Below are 12,763 nucleotides of genomic sequence, written 5' to 3'. Positions count from 1 at the left end.
AGGCACTAGGAAGAGATTCATTTCAGAAAAATAGACTTGAGTTAGGGCTCATCTTTTTAGATTGAAATCTGTCCAACCAAGTTCTAAGGAGATATAAACAAGGTTCAGTCAAGTTGGTTCTACATTTTCTTTACATTTTTTTTAAAAAAGAAGAAGAATTAAAAAAAAAATTTAGGAGAAAACAATCTCATCTTCTCTCTCCTATGTCACTTCTCTGAAAAGCAGGTGCAACCGTCACAGCAAACGTCTCCTCGATGTCAATCCCCCATAATTACTCAAACCCCTCGAATACAACATCAAAAACGTTCCCAATAAAGCACTCTATCTAAACAAGCAACCAACTTTCTCTCATCTTCATTCTTCAGAAAAACAAGAAAACGAAATCCCTTCCATCACCATGGTTAATCCACTCGTTTCTTACTCTGATGACGAAAGCTCATCTGATAGTGCATTTTCTCAGGGGGAAGAGAACCATTTGTTGATGTTGTACCTAATCTTGGGGAAATCCAACTCCCACCCAAACCACCTACACCCTCATCCAAATTAGATTTGTCTCCATCTCCACCACCAAAAGCTCCATCTCCACCACAAAAAACACTATCTCCACCACCAAAACCTACATCTCCACCACCAAAAGCTACATCTCCACCACCACACGTAACCTCTTCACCATCACCAGTTAAAAAAGCATCTTCACCTGTCGTTGCAGACTCCCCACCACCACCCATCATCGAATCTCCACCATCACCAGTCCAAGAAACCCCATTATCACCGGTCCAAGAAACCCCACTATCACCAAATCGAGAATCTCCCACAACCACTGTCCCAAATAACCCCCCTCCTTCCCCATCTCACCAAACCACTCCTCAAAATCCACCACCATCTCCAATCTATGATGATATTCTTTTGAGCTCCCTTCACCCTAAAAAACCAAGGCGGCCAAGAAAGCACATTGCAGTTAAACAGGTTCGTCCACACTGTCCAGTGACAAGGAGTGAGCATGTGGTCAAACCAACTGATGATGCAACATCTGGGGTGAAGCGTCTGCGATAGGGTAAGTCTCCTGTTCATTCATCAGTCTCTCCAATGAATCTTGATTCTGAAACTAATGATGTGTCTGAGGGTAAACATTCTGCTACTCCCTAATCAAAATCAAAATCTGCAAAAAGAAATGCAGATAAATTTCTCAAAGTGGGAAGGAAAAAGTACTTCCAAACCAAAACAGTACTTAGGGGTAGAACCTTTCACCCTGATATACTTTCAATGGATATAGTGAAGCAGGTTTGTGAACTACTAAGGTTTCAGGGGTGGGAGGAGTTTTCTTGAACCTAGTTTGATTTATGATAAGGAAGTGGTAGATTTCTATACGAACTTGGTAATCCTAGAAGGAGATGTGGTTTTATCTAGTGTAAAGGGGGTTTACATTGTGTTTGATGCAACCAAACTCGGGGAAATCTTGCATATACCATCTGTGGGTATAAATGAGTACAATTGGGGTTTTGATGAATATTCTAGCCTTCCATCCAAATTCTCTCAAGGTAGAGTCAATTCTGGGGCTCAAACTGTTTTAAAGGGAATATGAGATCTTTGCATAAGCTTCTTTTTGAGATAGTTCATAAGGTGATACTACCTAGAGGTCACCAACGTCACATTGCCTCCATAAGAGACATGGTACTTATGAATGCACTTGAGTGCAAGGAACGCATTGATTGGCCCACACTGATTATCAAACATCTTGCTAGAATTGTGGATCCTAAGCTAGGTTCTCATCAGTTAGCTTTTGGAAACTTGTTGACTAGAGTGTTTGATGCATTTGAAGTACCATTGGGAGAAGGCAGGATTTTAACTCGTGCAGATATGTTCACTCAAACCATCCTTGCTGATTGTGGCATTCCCATGGAGTCGGAGCAGGTTGCAACTGCGTCTCCACGTACATCTGGTCCTGTTGCTCAGTTACTCAGGGAACTTAAAGTAGCTGAAGAAAAGAATGCCACTCTTGAGTCAGAAAACCAGATGTTACGTGCTGAGCTTGATTCTTCAAATGCTGAAATACACAGGTTGAATGATCAGTTGGTGCAGCAGCAACTTGCTAACAACGCAAGAGTTGATACAGTTTTGGATATGCTAGCTTCTGCTTCAACTAAACCTGGTCAACCTCCACATTAAAAAATCATGTTGTTTGAACCTGGTTCTCTTAGTTGGTTTCGCTCTGTATTGTTGCTCTTTATTTTATTGCCAGAACATTTTATATTGCTCAACTGGCTGAGCTTATTTTGTTGCTATGGATGTTGATAAAATTTGTTTAGCCGCTATTTGATTCTTTTTTATTCGTCAAAAGGGGGAAGAGTATTTGCACATGCATCACACGTTACACGTTTGTCTTCATCAAAAAGGGGGAATATGATAGAATATGATAGAATCGATAATTCATGTTTTGATTATAGACAAGAAGCGCAAAGAACAGTAGCAAATGTATGCAGCAAAAGAAGTCCAGCTAGAGTCCAAGATCAAGTAAAATGGAGTTATTTGTCAAAGCCAAAATTAATATATTAAAGGCACAAGTTGATACAAATAAGGAAAACCTTAAATATATTATTAAGGAAGGAAGTTGTATATAATAAGGATTGTACTTTAAAAAGGAATCCTTGTTTAAAAATAACTTCCTTACCTTATCTGATAAGGATTGAACAAGGCAAAAGAAACTCTATAAGAAGAGCACGAGGCAGAGGAAGAAACTTGCGACTTCACATAGAGAGAAAAGAGAGAATTATTCATCAAACTGAAGTATTCAAGATTGATAGGTTTTCTACGTTTAAAACATTCTTGAGTGAGAAGGTTTTTAACGTGTAGAACTGTTTCCTTGTTTTGTTCTTGATTGCAATTTACAGTTTATTGTACAAAGGGTGGGTTTAGCTCTTTGTAGGGTTGAGTGTTAGTAATAGTTGTAACAAAAGGTGGGTTTGGCCTTTTGGAGAGATCGATTGGAGTCAATCGAGGTGGTAGTAGAGATAAGGCTTTTGATTATTGTGGTGTAATCACAAAATCTTATAATTGAATTAATAAAATGAGGTTTTTCCTTCCTTGAGCGAGGAAGGTTTTTAATTCAATAAGTGTTTGTGTCTTTACTTTAAAGCAACTTACAAGAACCTGGTTCTTGTTCTGGGGTAAGGTTTCTTCATTAACCTTAAAAACATTAAATCAAATTTACGGGACAAATTTCTTTGTCCATAAGACAGTCACTCAACATGAGCAAGCACCTATGATTTAATGAATACACCAAATATGACCTAATAAGTACAAAATATATAATTAAACAAAAGTGCATAATATAATCAATACAATTAGTATATATCTTTATTTATAGAGCATAATGCTCTATGTGTACAGAACTAGAAATCGATTATTTCAACAATTTGTTACATTATAAGAGCTAACAAAAATATCTCCAAAATACGAAAAAGAATAAAATAAGGAATACAAAATACATACTAATAAAAGTGTACAGCTCCACAAATTTGCAGATATATTCAATATCAATACATAAAGAACTAGAAATGGATGATTCCAAAAATTTGATATATTAAAAAAGCTGACAAAAATATCCACAAAATACAAAAAAAATTGAAAATATGAAGTATATACTAACTAACGTGTACATTGTCCATAAACATTTTCAAATCTAATCAATATCAATACACATATTGAAATGATTTGAATACAAAAAAAAAAACTAAAACTGCAGACTAGCATAAATTATTTGAAAATAAACTTGATCTTTAAAAACTTCAACTTAACATGTAAAAAACTATACATGCAAAAATAATTAGATACCTCTTCATTTTCATCCTCTTCGACAACTATTCGGTCTTCGACATCTTTTTCAATATCCCCATAAGTAGACAAGGATTCTACATTTTCGTTCGGAATTGAATTAGATGAAGATTTGACACACTGATTGGGTCCTGTAAATGTTTTGATCGTCTCTCTTTCCACCTTTTAGTAGTGGATCCTACATTATCTGCTATTTCTTGAGTAACAAATAGATTGAAGTATGAAAAATCGCCAAAAATTTGTTGATTAAGTTGGATACCTCTAGTAAGTCTCTTGGATTCATCAATTGTCGAGTGATAAACTAGATTAAAAAATACATACAATAATTTTAAAATTTTATACATTCAATAAAATCATAAAAGAAATCTAAAAAATAGGATAAAAAAAATAAGGATACCTTAACCAAAGGGATTCTTGTTGATCCAATTACTGAAAAAAATAATCAAAATTTACGGAAGAGAGATATGGGCAACTTGAATTTTAGAGGAAAATCTGAAAAGATAAATATGAGATAGATATTTTTTTAAAAAATAATTGGAGACAGAAATCTGAATATAGAAAGATGGGTGTGAGATTCTTTTTTTTTTTTAAAAATGAAATAGAGAAATAAGAATCTGAGAAGATAATAAGAGACGGAGAATTTTTTCTTAAAAATAGGAGAGAATTAATGTGAAACGTGTCAATGGGAAATAAAGTAGGAAGAAAATTAGAATACACAAAGTTTTTAAAATAATGACATTTTTACTAATATTTATAAAGTATGAATACTTACACTAATTATGTTATTTATTTTGACTAGTTCACTAGTTTTTCCAAAAAAGAAAGTTAGGATAAAGACAATAAGTCTAAAAGCTGAGGTCGGGTACAAATTAACCCAACCCATTATTAACATACCAACATGAATAAAAGACCTCTTCAGCTAAGAATAGTGTCTCTAGACTTTCCTAAGAGTTGGTTGTTTCCCTTTCCAATGTTGCATGTTGCTTTTCATTGGAACTTGTAACTTCGTCGTCTCCTTCTCTGGGTCACCTTGGTGTTTCTTGGAGACTCAATTTTATTATCTCCAATATTATAAGGTAAGTTTCTCCCATATTTTTCCTTTTTGTTGTTTTTCTCTCCAAACCCTTTCCATTTTGTGCTCTGAGGTTGTCGGGGGTCATCCCAAAGGACCGATATGTCATGCTTGTGCTTATGTTGCTTCGAGCTTCCTGTAAGTCTATTTTCTCCATTTTCCTTTCATTCACCCTTCTCCCTCTTCCTTTGGGTATGTGATGTTGTCCATTCTATTCAGGCGATTTCGAGCATTTGGTTCCCTCTTGTTATGGCACTCCCTAATCTCTTTATGGCTAACCAAGACCGAACTATCCTTTACTTTTTGTGAAGGTTTTTGATAGCTAGAGCATTTAGTCCTAGATAGGTTATTTGTCACAATCTCGATGTCTTCTTCAAGACATACTCTGTTAATATTTTGACTGTGATTTCCTTTTGCTCCCATGTTAGTAGTATGTGTGCGCACTAATGTCAATTGCATCTACTTATGGGTCTTCCTTTATGTACTTTATTGATTTCTTTGAGAGTCTTCATGTGTATTTGTCTTCCTTTCCTTGATTATGATGTTAACACTTGAGCTTTGTCCATGTATACAATCTTTTTCATGTTTGCATGTAACTCCTGAAAATCCATGTACATCTCGATACCTAGTGTTTATCTTCCTTGCCTTTATTATGATGTTGAAACTTGAGCTTTGTCCATGTATACAATCCTTTTCATGTTTGCACGTAACTCTTCAAAATCCATGTACATATCTATTACCTGTGATTCCACCACTTGATTTACTAATGCATCCGCTGAAGTATTGTCTTCTTTAAATGCATGAACAATACATGCCTCCAACAACACCATAGTCATGATGATCTTCTCAACTATCTTTGTAGTCTTCCATGGTATTATCCATTGTCTTTGAATTATATTACTCACAAGTGGTGGATTTATTTCAATAGTTACCTCATTCAACTTCTACTCTTGGCAGTATTCTAGCGCATCTTGAATAGCCATCGACTCAACCTCAGTATTCGTGGCTGTAACACCTTGAAAATCCAAGACTCATGGAAAAGCCTAACATAGGTTTCATAAAGTCTAAACACTGTTTCTAAGTTCATTTTAATGAATACTGGTCATTTAGAAGGTTTAAGAACCAAAATGTCTGAAAAGTTGGTCCAAAGAGATGTTAGTGTGCCTTAGCTTTTTTTACAAACTTTTAGGAGTAAAAAATATACGAAAATGGGTGGAAAAGTAGATAATGGGTGTTTGACTTGTTTCATGATTGGAACGTCAGAGTACGACTCCCCCAGGACCAACTAAGGGCCCTCGAAGAGAACCCCAGAAGTTTGATGCAGCACTAACTGGCAATGTACATCGACGGGGCAGACAACGGTCCGTAAGTGGCTCGACGGGGCGTCGAAGGACACCGTCGTCCCTTACTTGGAAAGATTTTTTAAAGGCCCTTGTTTGCCTATCTATTGTTACACTGGACGAAAAGGAATGACGGGGCGTCATTGGCTCGAAGGGGCATCGAGGCCATCGTCATCCCATACTTAGAAAATTGGAGGAAGACTCTCCTGCAAAGTTTCTGATAGAGATGACAGAAGTTCAGTATGGAGGGGGTGGGGTGTTCGTCAACACACCAATGAACCATCGACGAGGTCTCTTCGGTGAGGGTCAAATTTTACTAATGGATTTTAATGATTTCATTTAAATTAAATAAATAGTTTAGGGGTTAGTTAGTGATTTAAGGGAAACTAATTAATTTCATTAATCCCCCCTATAAATACCCTTAACCAGCATTAACCTAAAGCGAAATCTCAAAATAAACTCTCTTTCTTCTCTCTTATTTTTGTCTCTACAAGAACCCAACATTGAAGGCTAGCAAGAACTAGGGTTTGGGGCTGGAAAAGGGTGGATTCTTTATCAAATTTTTGAGAAATATTAAGGTTTGGGTTCTATTCACCTTTGAGATCCTTTCTTCAAAGGGTTCGTTCAAAATGGATTTCAAAAAGTTGAGTTTTCTTATGGATTTTATTCAATTACGAAATTGAAGCTATGGATTGAGTTGTTGGTGAATTCTTAGGGTTATATTTAGTAGATTTACATGTAAATCAACTTGTTGATGATAATTATTGATGGTTTGGTTAAATTGAAGAACATGATCCTCTATCCTTAACACTAGGTAGTGGTCTTGACTTATGTTGTATGTTGATGATTCAACTGAGTTGGTTGTTGATTAGATTACTATCATATGGTGCTATTATGGTTGAATTATGATGAATTATAGGCCTATAAAGCTAGTTCTTGAGATGTAATTTCGGTTATTAATTATAATGTGAAATTAGCCTATGTATCTTGTCTCAAGTTGTGATCTAAAGATAAATTGTGTTATAGATATGCAATTGAACTTGCTATTCTATTGATTATCATTGTTCTATGATGCTACTCCCCAAGTGGGGTTGAGTTATGGGTTGATGGTAAGACCTTGCTGATAGACTATGAGGAAGACTTGGTAAGTCTTAGAATCTCTATCTTTACTTCCAATTGTGATTAATTGTTGTTAAGCTATGATATTACATTGGAGTATGCCTTATATTAAGATTATAGTGTGGTATGATGTTTAATTGAAATGTCTTGACTATGTTTTGAGGTTGATTAAGGTGTATGTGCTATAAGAATGTTGAAAACTATCAATATGCCTTAAAATGTTATGAAATGCTAAAGTGTTAACCTCACTTAGATGAATTGTGATGAAAAGACTTAAACTCATACAATTCTTGTTGAGCTATTGATGATGATAATTATACAAGAGGTAGACCCTATGACCTAAATTAAGTTATGATTGATGATATAAAAGGCTTAAAGACATTTCAAAAAGAGACTCTAGCTTAGCACCGAGTGAACTAGATAGAGGAGTGTACCTTCCCACATAGGGAAGGTAGGAGCACTACATTACTCTTGAGATTGGAGATCATAATGCATGGCGCATAAAGTGGGTCCAAACTAAATCTCCTAGTTCTTGAACTATGTTGACCCCGTATGAATACTAGCTAGTGGATCCACGTAGTTGCTATGTTTTACATTTTGATACTACCTTTGCAAGTAGTCCGCCTTCTTTCGGTATAGGATTTTCTGACACCAGATTCTACACTAGCTCATGTGGTCTATGTCGGTTAGGAAAGATGTTCCCAAAAGTTAAAACGAATTAAAGGACTTGAACTCGAACTTGTATAACCTAACGGTCTAGCTTAGTCTAGGTAGGGGTATCCACTTGTTAGTCTTGAGGGGAGTCTTAGAAGGATATTCTCATATATTTATGTTATGATAATATATGATGTATATATGATGACCATGTCATATTGTTGATAGTATATGTTGATTAGTTCATTTGTGAATATGCCTTGGTTTATCATGATAATATAAGATGAAATGTAAGCCTAAATGCCATGATATGTAAAGTTGTACTTTGGTCATGTTTTCTTGTTATTGATACTTGATTGAGTAAGCTTATGGGGACTAGCTCGGTCATTGCACTTGTTGACTTGATAAGGACTTGTGAGTAGTTGTCTTACTTATTATGATATGTTTAACTCTTATTGATTCTTGTGATATTATTCCTTGTAGAGTTGTAGTAAATATTGATTTTATGTGTGTTGGGATAAGTGTTATTTGTTGAGATAGCAAACACGTTTGATTGATTAATATGACTTACTTGACTTTGCATTAAGCCCCTAAAAGGGGTAAAGTGACATGTTTTAATAAAAAGTCCCTTTTTTTTTACCATTTTTGCTTGTGTATGTGCATAAGATCTCATACTTAGTACATGTGGAGTACTAACCCCATTTTCTTCCTTTGTCCTAAAAATTTTAGGTTTTGGTCGTTGAAGAATTTGGAAGGCGATATCATTGAAGGCTAGTATTCTTCCTTTCATCCAAGTAGGGTAGGTCTTAAACTTTCGAGGGCAATGCCATATTCTAGCTTTGGACTTTGTTATGAGATTATTGACTCCCTTTTTATTTGAATATTGTACCTTCATATTACCTATACATGGTCTTGTTGAATTGATGTATGGGCTATACCATATTGCTACATTCGTTTAGATGGTATGAGATGGGAAATCGTTGAGACTATTTCTATATATATATATATATATCTGTGTGTGTGTGTGTGTGTGTGTAATAAAAGTAGAAGGCTATGTAACCTTCCTATATGAAGAGTCTATGTATACTCGATATAAATATATATATTATGTGTATGTAGAGGTCTATGTAAACCTCCAATTAGAGAAAGTATAAGTTTTAAATTTTTCCGCATTTTTCAATCTATGAATGTAATGACATGAACTAAGAGGCTAGTCTTAGTCCATCAAAAGGATGACGACGCCGGTTGTGTCTAGGCGGTAAACTCGAATGTGACAAATATGGTATCAGAGCATGAGGTTTAATACCGTTGAGTTATGTCTCTCTCTCTACCACGTCTATGTAGGTTTGTATTCATAATTGTGAAGCGCGCCATACTTATGAGTAGGAACCTATATGATGCTTAGAAATCACTCTCTTTCTTGGAAATCTTATATCGTGCCAATAGAGTATACTTATGGTTTGCTTTTGCATCTAATCATGTTGTTATGCTAATCGGAAGCATGAACACTCGAAGGAATGCATCTCGGAGACTTAAGGAGTAGTTGCTAATGTGGGAGCTCTTCCCCATGATGAGCAAGTTCCTACACATGAGGAGAATGCTAATGTTGATCAAGCCTCGGCTAACCCTCCACCTATGACAGAGGTGGAGATGAGGTCTATTCTTCCTCAAATAGCCCAAGCAATGACTACCCAAGCACAAGTCGCAGCGGTTCAAGCCCAAGCTATGATGGCTCAATCCATCTAAGGGACTTCACTCGGATGGACCCTCCTACTTCTATGGGTCTAAGGTTGATGAAAACCCCCAAGAATTCCTTGATGAGGTATACAAAATGTTATATGTTATGGGGGTGACTTCAAGTAAGAAGGCCGAGTTGGCCTCATATAAACTCATGCATGTGGCCCAAACTTGGTATGTGCATTGGAGGGACAATAGACCATTGAGGGGTGGTTCGGTAACTTGGGATATGTTTAAGATAACGTTTCTAGATTGGTTTTTCCCTAAAGAGATAAGGGAGGAGAAGGTGACGGAGTTCATCAATCTTCGCCAAGGACGGAGGAGTGTTCATGAGTACTCTTTTGAATGCATTAAGTTTTCCAAATATGCTCCTTCTTTAGTCTCCGATCCTAGAGATGAAAGGAGTCATTTTGTGACGGGGGTGTCGGAAGATTACAAGAGGAGTGCCAACCGGCCCTGCTACATGACAACATGAACATTTCCCATTTTATGGTTTATGCAAAAAGGGTTGAGGAGGCAAGAACTAAGATAAAAAGTAGAGATTCTAAGAGGGATAGGTCATTTGATGGAGGCTCCTCAAAGAATAGGTTTTAAATACAAGATTAGCCTAAATTTATGTAGCGGGGTTCAAACTAAGTCCCTACCAAATTCCCAAGAGCTAGTGGTGATAGGGTGTCTAACCTTAATTTAAGAAGGGAAAAGGTTCTTATTCACCAAAGGAGAAACCAACTTGTGGAAAGTGTGGTAAAAAGCACTATGGTGAGTGACTTAAGGGGAAGATAATTGCTTTAGTTGTGGCAAGAGTGGTCACAAAATGAGAGGTTGTACAAACTGTAAGAATCATGACAAGGGTAGTTGCAAAGCTCAAACAAGTGTATCTAGTGATGCGTCAAAGAAGAACTGCTTCTATGCTCTCCGCTCTAGGGCTGAGCAAGATACCTCTCCCGATATGGTGACCGGTATGTTAAAAATCTTTACTCTTGATGTGTATGCTTTAATTGATCCAGGTGATACTTTGTCCTTTGTTACACCCCTAGTAGCTAAAAAGTTTGATGTTTTACCCGATATTTTGCATGAGCATTTTATAGTGTCTACTTCGGTGGGAGACTCGGTTGTTTCTAAAATAGTCTATCCAAATTGTCCTATTTCATTGCCTAATAGAGTTTCTTATGTCGATCTACTAGAACTCGATATGAATGATTTTGATATTATATTGGGTATGGATTGGTTGCATGCATGTTTTGCATCCATTGATTATAGGACAAGAGTGGTGCGACTTAACTTTCCAAATGAAACCATTGTTGATTAAAAGGGGGAAATTCTATTCCTAGAGGTTGCATCATATCTTGTCTAAAAGTATGTAAAATGATCTCAAAGGGTTGTCTCTATCACATTGTAAGAGTTAAAGGTTTGAACTTCTAAATTCCTCCTATTTAGTCGGTCCTCGTAGTGAATGAATTTTCAGAGGTTTTTCCTAATGACCTTCCCGATATTCCTCCTGAACAAAAATTAGATTTTGGTATCGATTTGCTACCGGAAACAAATCCCATTTCAATCCCTCCACATCGGATGGCTCCGGCCGAATTAAAAGATTTGAAGGCTCAACTCAAGGATTTGCTTGACAAAGGCTTCATAAGTCCTAGTATATTTCCATGGGGTACTACGATTTTATTCGTCAAAAGAAGGATGGGTCTTTGAGAATGTGTATTGACTACCGTCAACTCAACAAGGTCACCATTAAGAATAAGTACCCCCTCCCTTGGATTGATGACTTATTTGACCAACTTTAAGGGGCGAGTTATTTTTCAAAGATAGATTTGAGGTCGGGTATCATCATCTTAGGGTGAGAGGGGAGGATGTACCGAAGACGGCCTTTCGGACTAGGTATGGGCATTATGAGTTTTTGGTCATGTCTTTCGATCTCACTAATGCTCCGACTGCATTTATGGACTTAATGAATAGATTATTTCAAAATTACCTAGATTTATTTGTCATTGTCTTCATTGATGATATCTTGGTATACTCAAAGAATGAGGAAAATCATTTGGGTCATTTGAGGGTAGTGTTGCAAACCCTTAAAGAACATCAATTGTATGCCCAATATAGTAAGTGTGAGTTTTGGTTGAGATCGATTAATTTTCTTACGCACATCATTTATAGTGAAGGATTTTAAGTAAACCCAAGGAAAATGGAAGCGAAGAAAATTAACCTAGAAAATTAACTCTGACTGACATCAGGAGTTTCTAAGATTTAACGAGTTACTATCGGAGGTTCGTGGATAGTTTCGCATCCATTGCGTCTCCTTTGACTACTTTCACCTAAAAGAGTAAAAAGTTTGAGTGGTCGGCGGCATTTTAGAAGATGTTCCAAGTATTGAATGATAATCTTACTTCCGCTCTGGTATTGACCTTACCAAAGGGTACAAATGGTTTTGTGGTGTATTATGACGCATCCCGAATGGGTTTGGGGTGTGTGCTTATGGAAAACAGGAAGGTGATAGCTTAAGCCTCAAGGAAACTAAAGGTACATGAGAGAAATTACCCCACTCATGACCTTCAATTAGCGGTCGTGTTGTTTGCTTTGAAAATTTGGAGGAATTATTTGTATGGGGTTAATGTGGATGTTTTTACCGATCATAAGAGTCTCCAATATGTGTTTATCCAAAAGTATTTAAATACCAGATTAAGAATGTGGCTTGAGTTGTTGAGATTATGATATGAATGTCCTTTATCACCTTGACAAGGCTATGTAGTCGTGGATGCCCTAAGTCGGATGACTATAGGTAGTGTATCCCATCTTGATGAAGCCAAAAAGGACCTAGCAAGGGAAGTGCATAGGTTGTCTAGGTAGGGGGTGAGGTTGGAGAGTGCTTCAAATGGGGGTGTCGTAGTTCATCATAACTCCGAGTCATCATTAGTGGTTGAGGTGAAGTCCAAACAACACCTTGACTTAGCCTTGATGGAGTTGAAAGAATTCGTTCTTGGCAAGTTGAATGAATAATTCTCCCTAA

The 12,763-nt window shown here is 36.6% G+C and overlaps 1 protein-coding gene across 1 annotated transcript; it reads right to left on the bottom strand.

Moving 5' to 3' along the window:
- Positions 1-401: 401 nt before the first annotated feature.
- Positions 402-728, bottom strand: LOC104646328 (uncharacterized). Its single transcript, XM_010319641.2, has one exon. It carries the CDS (start codon positions 726-728, stop codon positions 402-404), a length of 327 nt encoding a protein of 108 aa, XP_010317943.2.
- Positions 729-12,763: the final 12,035 nt, after the last annotated feature.

The sequence above is a fragment of the Solanum lycopersicum genome, chromosome 3 (assembly GCF_036512215.1).
Source record: "Solanum lycopersicum chromosome 3, SLM_r2.1".
In the NCBI taxonomy this organism is placed as follows: Eukaryota; Viridiplantae; Streptophyta; class Magnoliopsida; order Solanales; family Solanaceae; genus Solanum; species Solanum lycopersicum.
The sequence above is the reverse complement of the archived record's forward strand: the minus strand, read 5'-3'. Positions and strand labels throughout refer to the sequence as shown.

Excerpts from the sequence above, each read along its gene's own strand:
- LOC104646328 (XM_010319641.2), bottom strand. The coding sequence starts at position 728 with ATGGGTGGTGGTGGGGAGTCTGCAACGACAGGTGAAGATGCTTTTTTA.